This window comes from Sphaeroforma arctica (genome assembly GCF_001186125.1).
Source record: "Sphaeroforma arctica JP610 unplaced genomic scaffold supercont1.1113, whole genome shotgun sequence".
Taxonomy (NCBI): Eukaryota; class Ichthyosporea; order Ichthyophonida; genus Sphaeroforma; species Sphaeroforma arctica.
Window position 1 is genome coordinate 1 of NW_014039445.1, and position 11,992 is coordinate 11,992.

The following is an 11,992-nucleotide window of genomic DNA, read 5'->3' on the forward strand; positions in this document are numbered from 1 at the left end:
ACACACACACACACAAACACACACACACACACACACACACATATATATATATATATATATGTATATAAATATATAAATAAATATATATATATAAATATAAATATATAAAATGCGTGTGAAAACTGTATACATGCATGTCCATGCAGTTGTTTAATATATGTACATGTGTTCCTACAGAACAGAAATCAGGTGTACATGAATAAAAGCTTATTTTCATTTTTGCACAGAGTAGGCGCTTATATCATAGCCTTTTAAATAGAGACTCATATCTAATATGAAAATAACAATATATCAAAATGTATATGTAATCTATAACAAATACCTAACATATACAACTAGACTTGGATAAGAAGGTTTCTCCCACAGTATATTCGTATGGAGGGCCCGTACCTTAGCGCGTATTGGAGCTTCCTCTGGATACCCCTGTGGAAACCATAATACCAGTCTGTGGGTATTGGGTTTCAGTTGGTCGTCAGCATCACCCCCCACCAACACGGTGCACTGCACAGTTACATCTGCACTCAGCGTAGTAGGATACGAAGTCTCTATACGTTCGCCATAGATGGCTTCGAGTGTTGCAATCTCGTCACGGATGTCCTCGTGTATGTGCACATGCTGACCATCGACCATAGTACAACCTTGAAGACTTTGTATCACCGGTTATTGCTGGAAAGTCGACAAATCTGGTGCTCGGAAGACATTTGTTACGGATGTAAGACTTTGCAAATGTATATCTATCTGCTCTACCAGTTGTAGAGGTGTTTATGTTCGTTGACCAGAATACATACTCTTCTTGCGCAAATATAGCGGATATCTGTAGAAAGCGAGCTAGTTATATATTATAAAAGTAATATAAATAATGAGTAAGGTTCTAGGGTTCGGAGTTTCGGGATGATAACGATGACATGTGGTATATTTTTTGGTAAATAAAATCTGTTGAGTAAATTACCGCCATAGCTCGGCAAGATTTCGAACTATAGCACGGTTAGATCCCCAACTATAGCTATAGCAAGGTACGATTCCTATATTTTATTATTTTGGACTATTATTCTAATGATTAATTAAGCAATTACAAATACGCCACCGCATAAACAATGCGTTCTACAAACCAGATGGCTTGGCACGCATGCAGTACATAGAACGACAGTGCGATCAGCCCTCAAGTGGGATGGATACAGTGTCCATGTTGATCTTTGCCGTGTATATACTATCGGTCGTTCCGTATGTGTTTGTAGCATCTATTTTTGGCTTGAGTCCAGTCTGTCCTGAAGTGGTGGTATAGGTGAGCTTGGCTTCACATGCGTTCGGACTGCTCACCTTCACGGCCGTAGCGACCCCATCAATATACTCAATACCAGCAGTGATGTTACAATTGTCACGCTCTTCACGTTGCAAATAGTCGGCAACGAGGTCATCAAACTTGTACGCATACACGGGGAAGGAGGTATACTCTCGCACCCAGTGCGTAGCCGCATCAATCCAATCTAGTGCAAGAGAAGAATCGGTACTCTCCTTACTGTACATACGCATGTTCATCTGATTGAACTGATAAACGTCTCCTCTGAAGGCAAACAACAACTTCGCAGCGTCGAAGCCATCCAAGGACATAATCTCGTCCGAGGTCAAGTCACGCTCGTATCTGTGCATTAAAATATCATGGCAAGTTCAGGTGATTGAATTTAACGTCATAGGTGGAGTGCAGTCAGCCACAAGTATGTTCACGATGCATCAGATCAAACACAAATTATGTACGCCCTAGATTTTTTGACAAATAAAATTCGACATCTATTGCCGCGAGTACATATACATCCAGAACAGAGGAATTTTATCATTCGTGGATAAGAAACTACGGTAACCCATCACGTTCACCATGCGCGAGGCACGGATATGTATACATACCTGAAAGATCCGTTGTTACATAGGACGCAATTGGGACCGTACAGCGAGTTGAACTCCATGGTGAGCTGAGTAGGAGTAGAACAGTCACTGTAGACACGTGTTGCTTGTCGGCGCACCACCTTGATAGCAGACGCGTTGTGCTGCATCTCCATTTCAGCTACGAAAGCGTTCTTCTGCTCTGTATCAAGAATTTTCCCTTCGGCACCGGTCACTACCTCGATCTCCTCAAGGTGGTAGGGGTTCTTGGTTTCCAAATTGACGATAGCGCCATATCGCACACCCTTCTCTAACATTGCTTTCACGGCCTCGGTATACGAATATCCTGTGGAATTGAAACTTACTAGCGATGTAGGTGACCAGGATCCAGCGTTCTCCTCGCTATTCGCTTTTAGAGTTTCATCTGCAAAGTACAAATTGCGTGAAACCTCGTACCTATTATACTCGTATGGAGTGTATCCACTTGTGGGGTAGATAGGCTCGTCTCCAGCGAAGGAACAGCTGCTGTTAAAGTCGCTACAACTCAGGAGATTGTAGTCGATCTGAGTACCTCCCATTGGCGCATCGCATATTCCATTGAAGCAATCCATGTTGAGTTTCGCCCACTCGTGACTCACCCAGCTGAACTCATCAAACAACTCAACTGCAGCCGTATTCATGTTCGGGTCATATGCTTCCATATCCGCGAATTCGCCATAGCCAATACCGTTGAAAGACATCTCCAGGGTGATATTGGAACCTTCTGGTAGCTCCTGGTTCATACGCTCTTGCGCTGCACTGTGTGCCTCTAGGTCATCCGCAGTGATACGGTAGGTGTAAGGTGACGTGGTTTCATTGAAGAGACCTTTACGGTTCTCTACCGTATTGTACATAATGCCATCCATGAATACTTCATCGAACTGAGTGCCCAATTTGACCTTGCGCTCTCCAACGAACAGACCGCGAGTTACCCACGGAAACCACATATGGCCAAACGTCATACCGTGCAGTCCGAAAACGTCTTGAGTAATAAAAAAGTACATGTCCTCAGCCTTGGTGCCCAACTTGGCCACAACTAGAGCGCCTATGTTTCTCGTCAGATCCTTGCCAGTCATGTATGTTAAATCCATGATGGGAGTGATATGATTGTCCTGGTTGAGCGAAGCTTCCACACGAGCAGGAGTCAGCCAATACTTGTTGGTACCGAATCCGATCTCCTGGCCAATCTTGAAAGCGGCATCCAAGTTCAGCGCATTGTGCAATTCACTAGTCATGTCGTTCTCCACAAACCTCATAGTGGAAATGTCGTCACTTTCAATCCCTGTAGCACCATCTACAACACCGATGGCTGGGTCCTGGATGTCGAGAGGATAAGCAGTCAGGAACACACGTCGCACGCCATACTCGGCGCAGTAAGCATCTAGACGATCTCGGTTGGAGGCATCCAAACCATAGCCTTGCCACACGCCGTCCTTGTCGTTGTAACCTAGTGTTACGCTTGTGTATACGATTGAATTGTATTTAGGTTGTCCAGAAGTGATATCAGTGAGCTCTAATTGATTTTCAGTGATCGGTGTAAAGTTCTGAACTACATTAAGAATATCGTAACTCGCGCCGTATGATTCCAGAATTTGTTCTGGAAGAAAAGATGCGACATCATCTGAAGTTAAAATCAAAGTCTTTAGTCCGATAGTGAAGTTAGATGAGGTTGGTGCTGCATTCGCTATGGTTGCGAAGTAGGCAGCAGCAGTGATAAACGCACATCTGCTCAAGAGGCTGCTCATTTTGAAGGCCGACTTTACAACTAAATGTGTGACCTTTACAACTAAATATGTGATAATACAACTTTGTCCTTTTCTGAGGTTCATATATATACACAAGTCTCGTTCTGCAATTTTCGACTCGGCCGTTAGCACGTAGGACGTAGGTTGTACTCGTAGAGTAGTCGTAGAGCCGAGGGCGTAGGCCGTAGTTTGGCGTAGCATCATTCTCAGCCCTGGAGTCCATTGCTCTGCCTCGTACTAGGGAGAGAAAAGCTTCTAAATCCTGATATCACCGTATCATCTTCCTCAATTTTTAAATTTGTGAAATCGGCATTCGGTAGTGATATGATTTACACGAATGAATAGCGAGGGTATAAAAACAAATGAAACTCCCATGGCCCAGTTTTTGAGAGGACAATAAAAATGCAGCCGACCTTTGCCCAACTGGTTCATTGATTGTTGCAGTGACTCTTTACTCCATGAGTAGTGCCTCTTTGAGCATCGATCTTGCAACTCAACACTGAAGTCTGAACTCTGAACAGGGAACAGTGAACAACTCAACAACAGAACAAGAAAGTGAACAGAGTACAGACAAGAGACTAAAGAGTTGACAACACTCATCAACAGTGTTGATTCTGGAATCTGGATTCATGAGTCAACAACTCAACTCTCAATACGTTTTCAGTTCTGTCTCACAGTCTCAGAGACTCATCAGAGTGACAGTGTGTCAGAGTTTTATGGTAATAAATAATTTTACTCGCTTCCTGGTGTAATTTCTCCAATGATCTGATGAGAGTAGTGAAAATATATAGCATCACTGATATCTGACCACGAGGCAGGAACTCCCCCGAGGCCCGAGGCCCCGAGAAACTGAGTCTCATATGTAACCCAATTAATTACCCATAGGACTCAGCCCTCAGTCCTCGTTGTGACTCTGAACTGTGGAGTGTGGAGTGTGAATCATATTTACTATTTAGTACAGGACATATTAACCTTGTCTCATATAGAGCCCACAGCCCACTAATCCCGGCCCTCCCGAGACTGACCCTAGCCCGCCCTTCTAACTTCACAATTGGACAATTCACAGTTCACACTGGGGAGTGACACAGCACACGACTCCACGAGTCACGACACACGAGTCACTGACTCACAGTCACACGGACTCACAGTCACGAACTCACAGTCACGGACTCACGGGTCAGGTCAAGAACTCTCGTCTCACGACGTGAGAATTGCTTTTTGTTTTACAAAAAAACAAATAAGAAAGTTGCTTGACTTGCTAACTGTTTTTCACAGGATACTGATTATTTATTTCGATCAATTCTCGCTTATGTTAATAATTAGCTCTTTTTAGAAACAAATAGATAAAAAACAATACAAACTGCATTTTTGTTTTTTGTTTTGCTTTAAAACAAAACGAACATATATGCATTGCTTCATTTCTAGGAGGCTATTTATGTATTTATGCATTGCCTTCTAAATTGAGAAGGCTTTGTCCTACATATGACTTAATGTTTTGTTTGCTTTTTTTTGAAATAAGTAAAAACAAAGGGTCGACTGTTTGCCAGCGGCGGCTGCCGGGCCGCCGCTCTTTTGGCTTTTTTTCTTCTCATTTTTGGTATTTTTATTTAATTTAATAAAAAGCCTTTCTGCATAGCCTTCTAAATTATACACTTTCTGCCCTTTGTGTTCTTCATACTATTTTTAAAATGAAAAACCGAAATAAAAAAATACAAGCAACAACCAGAAACTTAGGCTGAAAGTTTGTATGTTCTAGTATATTTTAACTTTAAAAACAAATTCAACAAAAAGGTGGAAAAGGTCTAAAAATAAATATACTCGGTCCTCTGGCCTCTGAAAAATGTCTGGTCGAACAGCAATTTTGCCTTTTGGCAAACAGCAAGTTCTGCGGTTTTTTTGTTCTGCTCTTCGGTACCCTGAATTTTGGCGGGTCACGAACGATGAGTCATGATTCCGGAAATTCACATTGGGTTTTTATTTCAGGGCCCAAGCCAGGGTTAATCGTATATAACCAGGCCCTGATGATTTTTGAGTGTCATTGTACACGGGTCATACCAAAATTGTCTATGTATACACGAACAGAGCAAAGTGTCTACGAATATACATAGACGATGACGCCTTGAGAAAGTCGAGAACATCGTAACAGAGGGTTTTCTAGGCCCGTGCCTTTCCCTCTCACTACAAGTGTTATAGTTATAGTTAATAGCCTAGGATGTTAGTAGTACAAGTTTGTTCGGGAATAGATAGAGATAGGTCCCGGCGGACTATAAAAGCAGTCCACGTCCAGCGTTAGAGTTCAGACTTTCACTAAGAATAAAGCAACTACTACCGGATTTCGGATTTCGGATTTTTTGGCGCTAAAACTGTGATAATCAATTTTTTTGCATGGCCCTCTGGATTAGGGTTTCTGCGTCATCGGAAGAAACCTGGTCTCTGTTTGCGACCCTAATCCATAGGGCCGTGTTTTTTGGGCCACCGGCCATATGTTGTATAAAGTTGAACAGAAACGCTTATCTATTCAATCTGAAAACGGTTTAACGGGAAATGGCTTGACGTTAGGTCACCGTGTGTTAGTGATTGCCGTTCGGGGGACTGGGACTCAATGTATCATAATTCGTCGTCTATTGTTTATATAAAAAAAATAAGGTCCCTAAGTTCGGTCCTTATTCTCCAAATCCAAAAATCTGCCCTCTGAACGTAATACACAAGGTGAATTTTCTCCGCCCTGGTTGATTTTTACCCCCCAAAAATATGTTATCTGTATTTTTCTTCTCAATACAAACCAAAAAACTTTGTTTGTTTCCAAACAAAAACAAAAAACATTTGCACGAAGTTTATAAAAAACCCTCACGTCTTCTACAGTTCTACTTTATCATAGCCTCTGTTTTATTTATTGTATTTAGGAGTCTACATTCTACAACACTATAAAAAACATAAGGTTTCTGGCACTTTCTGCTGCATTTTTTTCTTTTTCACTGTATACAGTGGATAGCCTCATACACAGCCTCATAGACATTCACTGCCATCTCTTGTGTGACTGTGGGTATCCTATTGTAGATTTTTAAATTGACAGGTTTTGGGTTTCGAAGTTTGAAAAGTCCCGCCGCTTTCAAAACGTGGTGCAGGACTGTGACAGGCTGAGGTGTGATGCCCAGTGCCTACTGTGACACTGCGGGGGCGATGAAGATGTCATCATTTGACAATAAAAAAATATAAACAAATATTGTGCTCATCACTTGAGAGTTGAGAAACTGATATACTTGCATACTTGTACATATAAATATTAATATATTTACATGTATACATGATGTATGTATCATTTAACCGCATACACTCGATATATAAATGAGCACTCTGGGGTATTCGTTTACATACTGTAGAGTGTAGAGGGATTGAGTTGCTTGTAATAAATATTATAACTAATCAAAATTTGTTAGCGGGATACATATCTTCTCACTTCAGGTAATTATGTCTGAGTTAGACGTTTATAGAGATCAGACCATCTTCACCCGGTTGAGTACGGTACCTGTGGTATCGATGGTGAACGAATTGGCCGTTAAGAAACATGCCGAAGCCCTCGAACAGCATGCCCTCTACAAGCTCGCTTCAGAGTACACTGAGTGTATAGTAGCCAACGCAATCCACTATGCAGAACCCGCCCTTGATAGCGTGAAGGCCAACGATCGCTTAAAACAAATTGATGTAATGATGATGAGCTATTTTGATAGGTTTGTTGCCAAACACCCCGGTGTGAACATCACTGTTGAGGAATTATTAGAAGCGTGGCATTCATACTATGAGTCGATTGTAGAGCCAAATCTAGGCTCATTAAGGGAAAGAGCAGCTCCATACGTAAACTTTTTGTATCAGAAGAAAGACAGATTAGATACCGTGGTTAGTCAGGTTAAGCAAAGTCTGGGGGGAGACAGCAATGAGGACAACATAAACGAGGAACGTACATCTCTGGTCACTTTCAGTGCTGAAGTAATCGAGGCCAATGCAGATACACCTAAAAATGGTAATGAGGCACAGGACTGTTCAGTTGCTCCGGATACGACCGCAGCTGAGGTTGAGAGTGAAACAACTACAGAGTCTACAGAGCCAGTTATCCAAGGCGATACCAAGATTGTCGAGGAATTTGCGAAGTGCGTGGCTCGCACTGAGAGTACATGTTCGCAGCCGGATGTACATGCAGATGTACCCGTTACTATAGCAATTAGTGCCACAAAAGACTATGTAAGTGCGGCCAAAGCTGAAACTATTGAAGATAAGGAGCCAGATGTATCCGTTACTATAGCATCCAGTGCCACAAAGGACTATGTAAGTGCGGCCAAAGCTGAAACTATTGAAGATAAGGAGCCAGATGTATCCGTTGCTACAGCAACCAGTGCCACAAAGGACTCTGTAAGTACAGCTGAAGCTGAAGCTATTGAAGATAAAGAGCCAGATGTACCCGTTACTATAGTAACCAGCGCCACAAAGGACTCTATAAGTGAAGCTGAAGCTGAAACTATTGAAGATAAAGAGTCACAGGTATCCACGCCAATTCAGGTTGAAACGGTTGAAACGGTTCAGATAGATGTAGAACAAGCAGGAGATAGTAAGGCGAGCGAAGTTGAACCTAAGGATTCAACTGAAGCTTCCTTAACAGGGAACACAGAGAGTGGTGATAATTTGAGTGCTCCCTCAACAATCAAAGTAGTATCGTCGCCGGCGTTGCCCAAGGGCTCGCGAAAGAAGCGCAATGCCAAACGAAACGTCAAAAAGAAGAGTACGGCGAAAACTACAGTACCTGAAGGTATGTTATTGTGCATACTATCTAATTACAGTATGTATTGTGCTGTTGTGTGAGAAATGGTTGCCAACTTGATACGTGTTCGCTAGTACGGCCCATATGTGTGCAAATTGAAATTTGAGGCGCAAACAAAAGCACCTTAAGGCATGCAATGTTCTGCTTGGGTTCTACTTTGCTAAATTTGTATTTTTGCGGTGCCTGTATTGTGGGAGGCAGCAATAGTATCGTACAGTCGGTTGATGCATAAGATATATTCATTTGTATACTATGATGATATATAAGTCTGTATATGTGAACAGTTTCACCAGTCCATCCAACAAACAATTTTTTGTACATATAATATATGTGGAGTGAATGTATATACTTCTTGTTCTGCTGAATCATAACCATTTGCAGCGTAATATGTGCTCAAAATGGCTCTCATTGTTCTGCAACAATTGTAATCATGCTTACCATTTTTGATATGTAGGTATATACATGCATGACTATTTATACACATTTACAGGCAAAAAAAAATACCTCACGCAACTCCTCCCTCTGCACGACAATCCGTTCACTTCGAATTGCGCACATACACACATATTTAAAATATATGTATATATATATCTTTCGGAATTTATATATATGTTTTATATTTATACATATACATACTTCAAATTTATATTTATATATATATGTGTGTGTGTGTGTGTGCATGTTTTATATTTATACATATACATACTTAACTTTCCTACCTGTTTTGATCTATGAATATATATACATATATATATATATCCAAATACATATATTTATATATATATATATGTATATGTGTAGCTATAATGACATATTTATACATTTTATGCTTCACAAATCATATATGTGTATATATATAATATATATATATGTGTGTGTAGCCATAAATTCATAATTCATACATTTCATGCTTCAAAAACTATTTTATGTATCTGTTTATATATATGTGTCTATATATCTGAATTTATACAATTACAATTCGTGTCTTTCTATCAATATTTTGTTCTTTACGTATTTCATTCAACAAAATTTATGTTTATGCGTACATATTTATATATATATATGTAATTTGTATACGAATACGTATCCGTCTAACAATGTTCTTCATATACTTCCGCACACACACACACATATATATATTTATAATATATATGTACATATTTATATATATATATTTGTACATATATTTATATATATATATATGTACATATTTATATATATATATATGTACATATTTATATATATATATATGTACATATATTTATATATATATATATGTACATATATATATATATATATGTGTGTGTGTGTGTACGCTTGTATATATACATATATATATAGATGCATATATGTATAATCGTAGAATGTATACATCTACAAATGTGACGTATGCATATCCTTTTATCAATTATTCATGTATGCTAACATATACATCCATATCTTTCTCACCTATTTCAATCTATCGATAAAAATAAATATATATATATATAGTTTTATTTACATATATACATTAGTTTTATTTATACCTTTTTTATAACATATTTAGCCCTGCTTCAAATCATTTAGCTACTTATGAAAACGATTGACGATGCTTCGTGAACTTTTTCGCACTAACACAATATTCTCTTCTCTCCACTGTTCCTCATGCCTTCTGTATTGAGATAAAATACAGAATACAATACCAAATAACTTAACTGACATCCCTCGTCAGATTCTTCGTCCAATAACAGCTTTTGCATAAGCCATCTTCGCAGCGCAAACCGGCAACGACTGTCAGAATTCGGTGGAATGACATCTATGCCTTTAATACAACAACACTAATTACAATTGCATTCGCTACCTTTCGATTTGCAGGAGCACCGTAAGCAATAGGGCTGACTTGACAGAAAGCACTGTAATGTATGACGCATCTGCAGGTAAATTGTAAACGAATTATTTGCAGAATAAAGACACCGGTTGGTGGAGTCTGGAGCCAGGAGTGTCTAGCTTCAACGCCGGTAAATAAATAAAATGCATTTACACTAAATAGTAAATACACAAGTCAAGAAGTCTGTACGCAACTACGCATACATATAATTTCAATGGTATGTGTGTATGTAAGTCGTCTGTTTGGCGTTCGCATATACAACAATTTGTTGTGAAAAAAAACATAGTTTTTAACGGATCAATTTGTTGTTGGTTCTTGAAAAAGGAGAATGCAATTTGAGCTGACTGATACGAGGACGAACAATTGGTAGGAGTTGTTATTTCTAAGAAAAAGAGTAAAATAGAGGATAACTGTGGCAAACTGCCATCACGTTCATCTACTAATTTCTCATTGGCTCATAAAGCCACGTTGTTAGGTTTTATAGTTAAAAAATAGAAAATATTCGATTACTACCCATCAATACTTTGTAATCTTTGCCCATACATTCACTACAGCCCGCAGCCGTTGTGAAGATATTGGAACGTGACTTGCGTTTTACAGAAAGGGTGGTACTATTTACAGCTTCCGGCTTTAGAGTTCAGAATTGTATCCGATTTTTCTCTCTCGATATTTCGCTATTTTAACAGTTGATGCATTTCTGCGTACAAATTTGCCGCGTATATAAACTGGTGTTCTACATAAGCATACAGCATACAATCATATACACTTTAAAAACAACTTAAATCGAAATGGCCGATCAACAGTCTCAGCCTCAACAAACCATCGTCTCGCGTGTTGCTGCCGTACCCATTGTAGCATACATTTCGTCACGCGCCACCTCTCTATATGAACATGGAAAGAAGACCAGCGTTTATTTCAATAACGCTGCCACGTTCCTGGAGAATCAGAAGTCCGTTCTGTACGAGTATGTATCCCCTGTTTTTGACAATAAGTCTTTCATGGCGTACCTGACCAAGGCTAACGATGTTTTGCTCAGCAACTTTAACTTTGTAGTTGAGAAGTACCCCGTTATTGAGACACCCGCCGAGGATATCATCGATGCAGCTGCCGCCAAGAAAGCACAGGTCCTAGACCAAGCTAACGCTCAGTTAGTTAGTGCAAGTGAGAAAGTCAACCAACAATACCAAAGCACAAAGGAGAGCGTCAGCCAGCAATACAGCACCGTGTCCGAGGCTGTTGTCGAGAAGGTCAACATGGCTAAAGATCAATACAACGAGAAAGCCGCCCCAGTTGTTGCCGAAATAAAGACTCAAGCTGAGCCTATCATCGCGGATTTGCAAGAGCGTGTCGCGCCTGTTGTTGCCAACATCAAGGAGCAAGCCAGCCCCATTGTTGAATCTGTTCAAAAGCAGTACAACGAGCTAACCAACTCGGAAACCACCGCACAGGAATAAATTGTAAATACAATTCTTTCATATCATTAAAAAACTGATTTAATATTAGATTCACAAATAGTGCAAAATATTCAAATATTCGTATAACAGGTGAATTGTTCTGCCTGGAAAGTAAACCAACGTTTCCTTGTCGTATAACAGGTGCATTGTTCTGCCTGCAGAGTAAACCAACGTTTCCTTGATAGTTCATTTTGTTGTCGCC

The 11,992-nt window shown here is 39.9% G+C and overlaps 4 protein-coding genes across 4 annotated transcripts; 2 read left to right on the forward strand and 2 right to left on the reverse strand.

Annotated features, from left to right (window-relative positions):
• Positions 1–390: 390 nt before the first annotated feature.
• Positions 391–630, reverse strand: SARC_10018 (hypothetical protein; the record flags this gene model as incomplete). The annotated part of the gene is made up of 1 exon (XM_014295943.1): positions 391–630. A coding segment is annotated over one exon (240 nt), but the record flags the coding sequence as incomplete, so codon positions are not given.
• A 354-nt stretch (positions 631–984) lies between these two features.
• SARC_10019 (hypothetical protein) lies at positions 985–3,758 on the reverse strand. The gene is made up of 2 exons (XM_014295944.1): positions 1,900–3,758; positions 985–1,639 (listed from the first exon to the last, which is right to left on the reverse strand). The coding sequence occupies exons 1-2, from the start codon at positions 3,741–3,743 to the stop codon at positions 1,153–1,155; spliced, it is 2,331 nt and encodes a 776-aa protein (XP_014151419.1). The 5' UTR covers positions 3,744–3,758; the 3' UTR covers positions 985–1,152.
• Positions 3,759–5,713: 1,955 nt separating this feature from the next.
• Positions 5,714–10,507, forward strand: SARC_10020 (hypothetical protein). The gene is made up of 2 exons (XM_014295945.1): positions 5,714–8,457; positions 10,324–10,507. Exons 1-2 carry the CDS (start codon positions 7,128–7,130, stop codon positions 10,332–10,334), a joined length of 1,341 nt encoding a protein of 446 aa, XP_014151420.1. The 5' UTR covers positions 5,714–7,127; the 3' UTR covers positions 10,335–10,507.
• Positions 10,508–11,091: 584 nt separating this feature from the next.
• Positions 11,092–11,860, forward strand: SARC_10021 (hypothetical protein). Its single transcript, XM_014295946.1, has one exon. It carries the CDS (start codon positions 11,125–11,127, stop codon positions 11,788–11,790), a length of 666 nt encoding a protein of 221 aa, XP_014151421.1. The 5' UTR covers positions 11,092–11,124; the 3' UTR covers positions 11,791–11,860.
• Positions 11,861–11,992: the final 132 nt, after the last annotated feature.

What these genes read in the sequence shown, in the direction of transcription:
- SARC_10019 (XM_014295944.1), bottom strand. Translation starts at nt 3,743, where the DNA reads ATGAACCTCAGAAAAGGACAAAGTTGTATTATCACATATTTAGTTGTA. An exon ending in TGTAACAACGGATCTTTCAG is followed by an intron (nt 1,640 to 1,899) that starts GTATGTATACAT and finishes TTTAATGCACAG; the next exon opens with ATACGAGCGTGACTTGACCT.
- SARC_10020 (XM_014295945.1), top strand. Translation starts at nt 7,128, where the DNA reads ATGTCTGAGTTAGACGTTTATAGAGATCAGACCATCTTCACCCGGTTG.
- SARC_10021 (XM_014295946.1), top strand. Translation starts at nt 11,125, where the DNA reads ATGGCCGATCAACAGTCTCAGCCTCAACAAACCATCGTCTCGCGTGTT.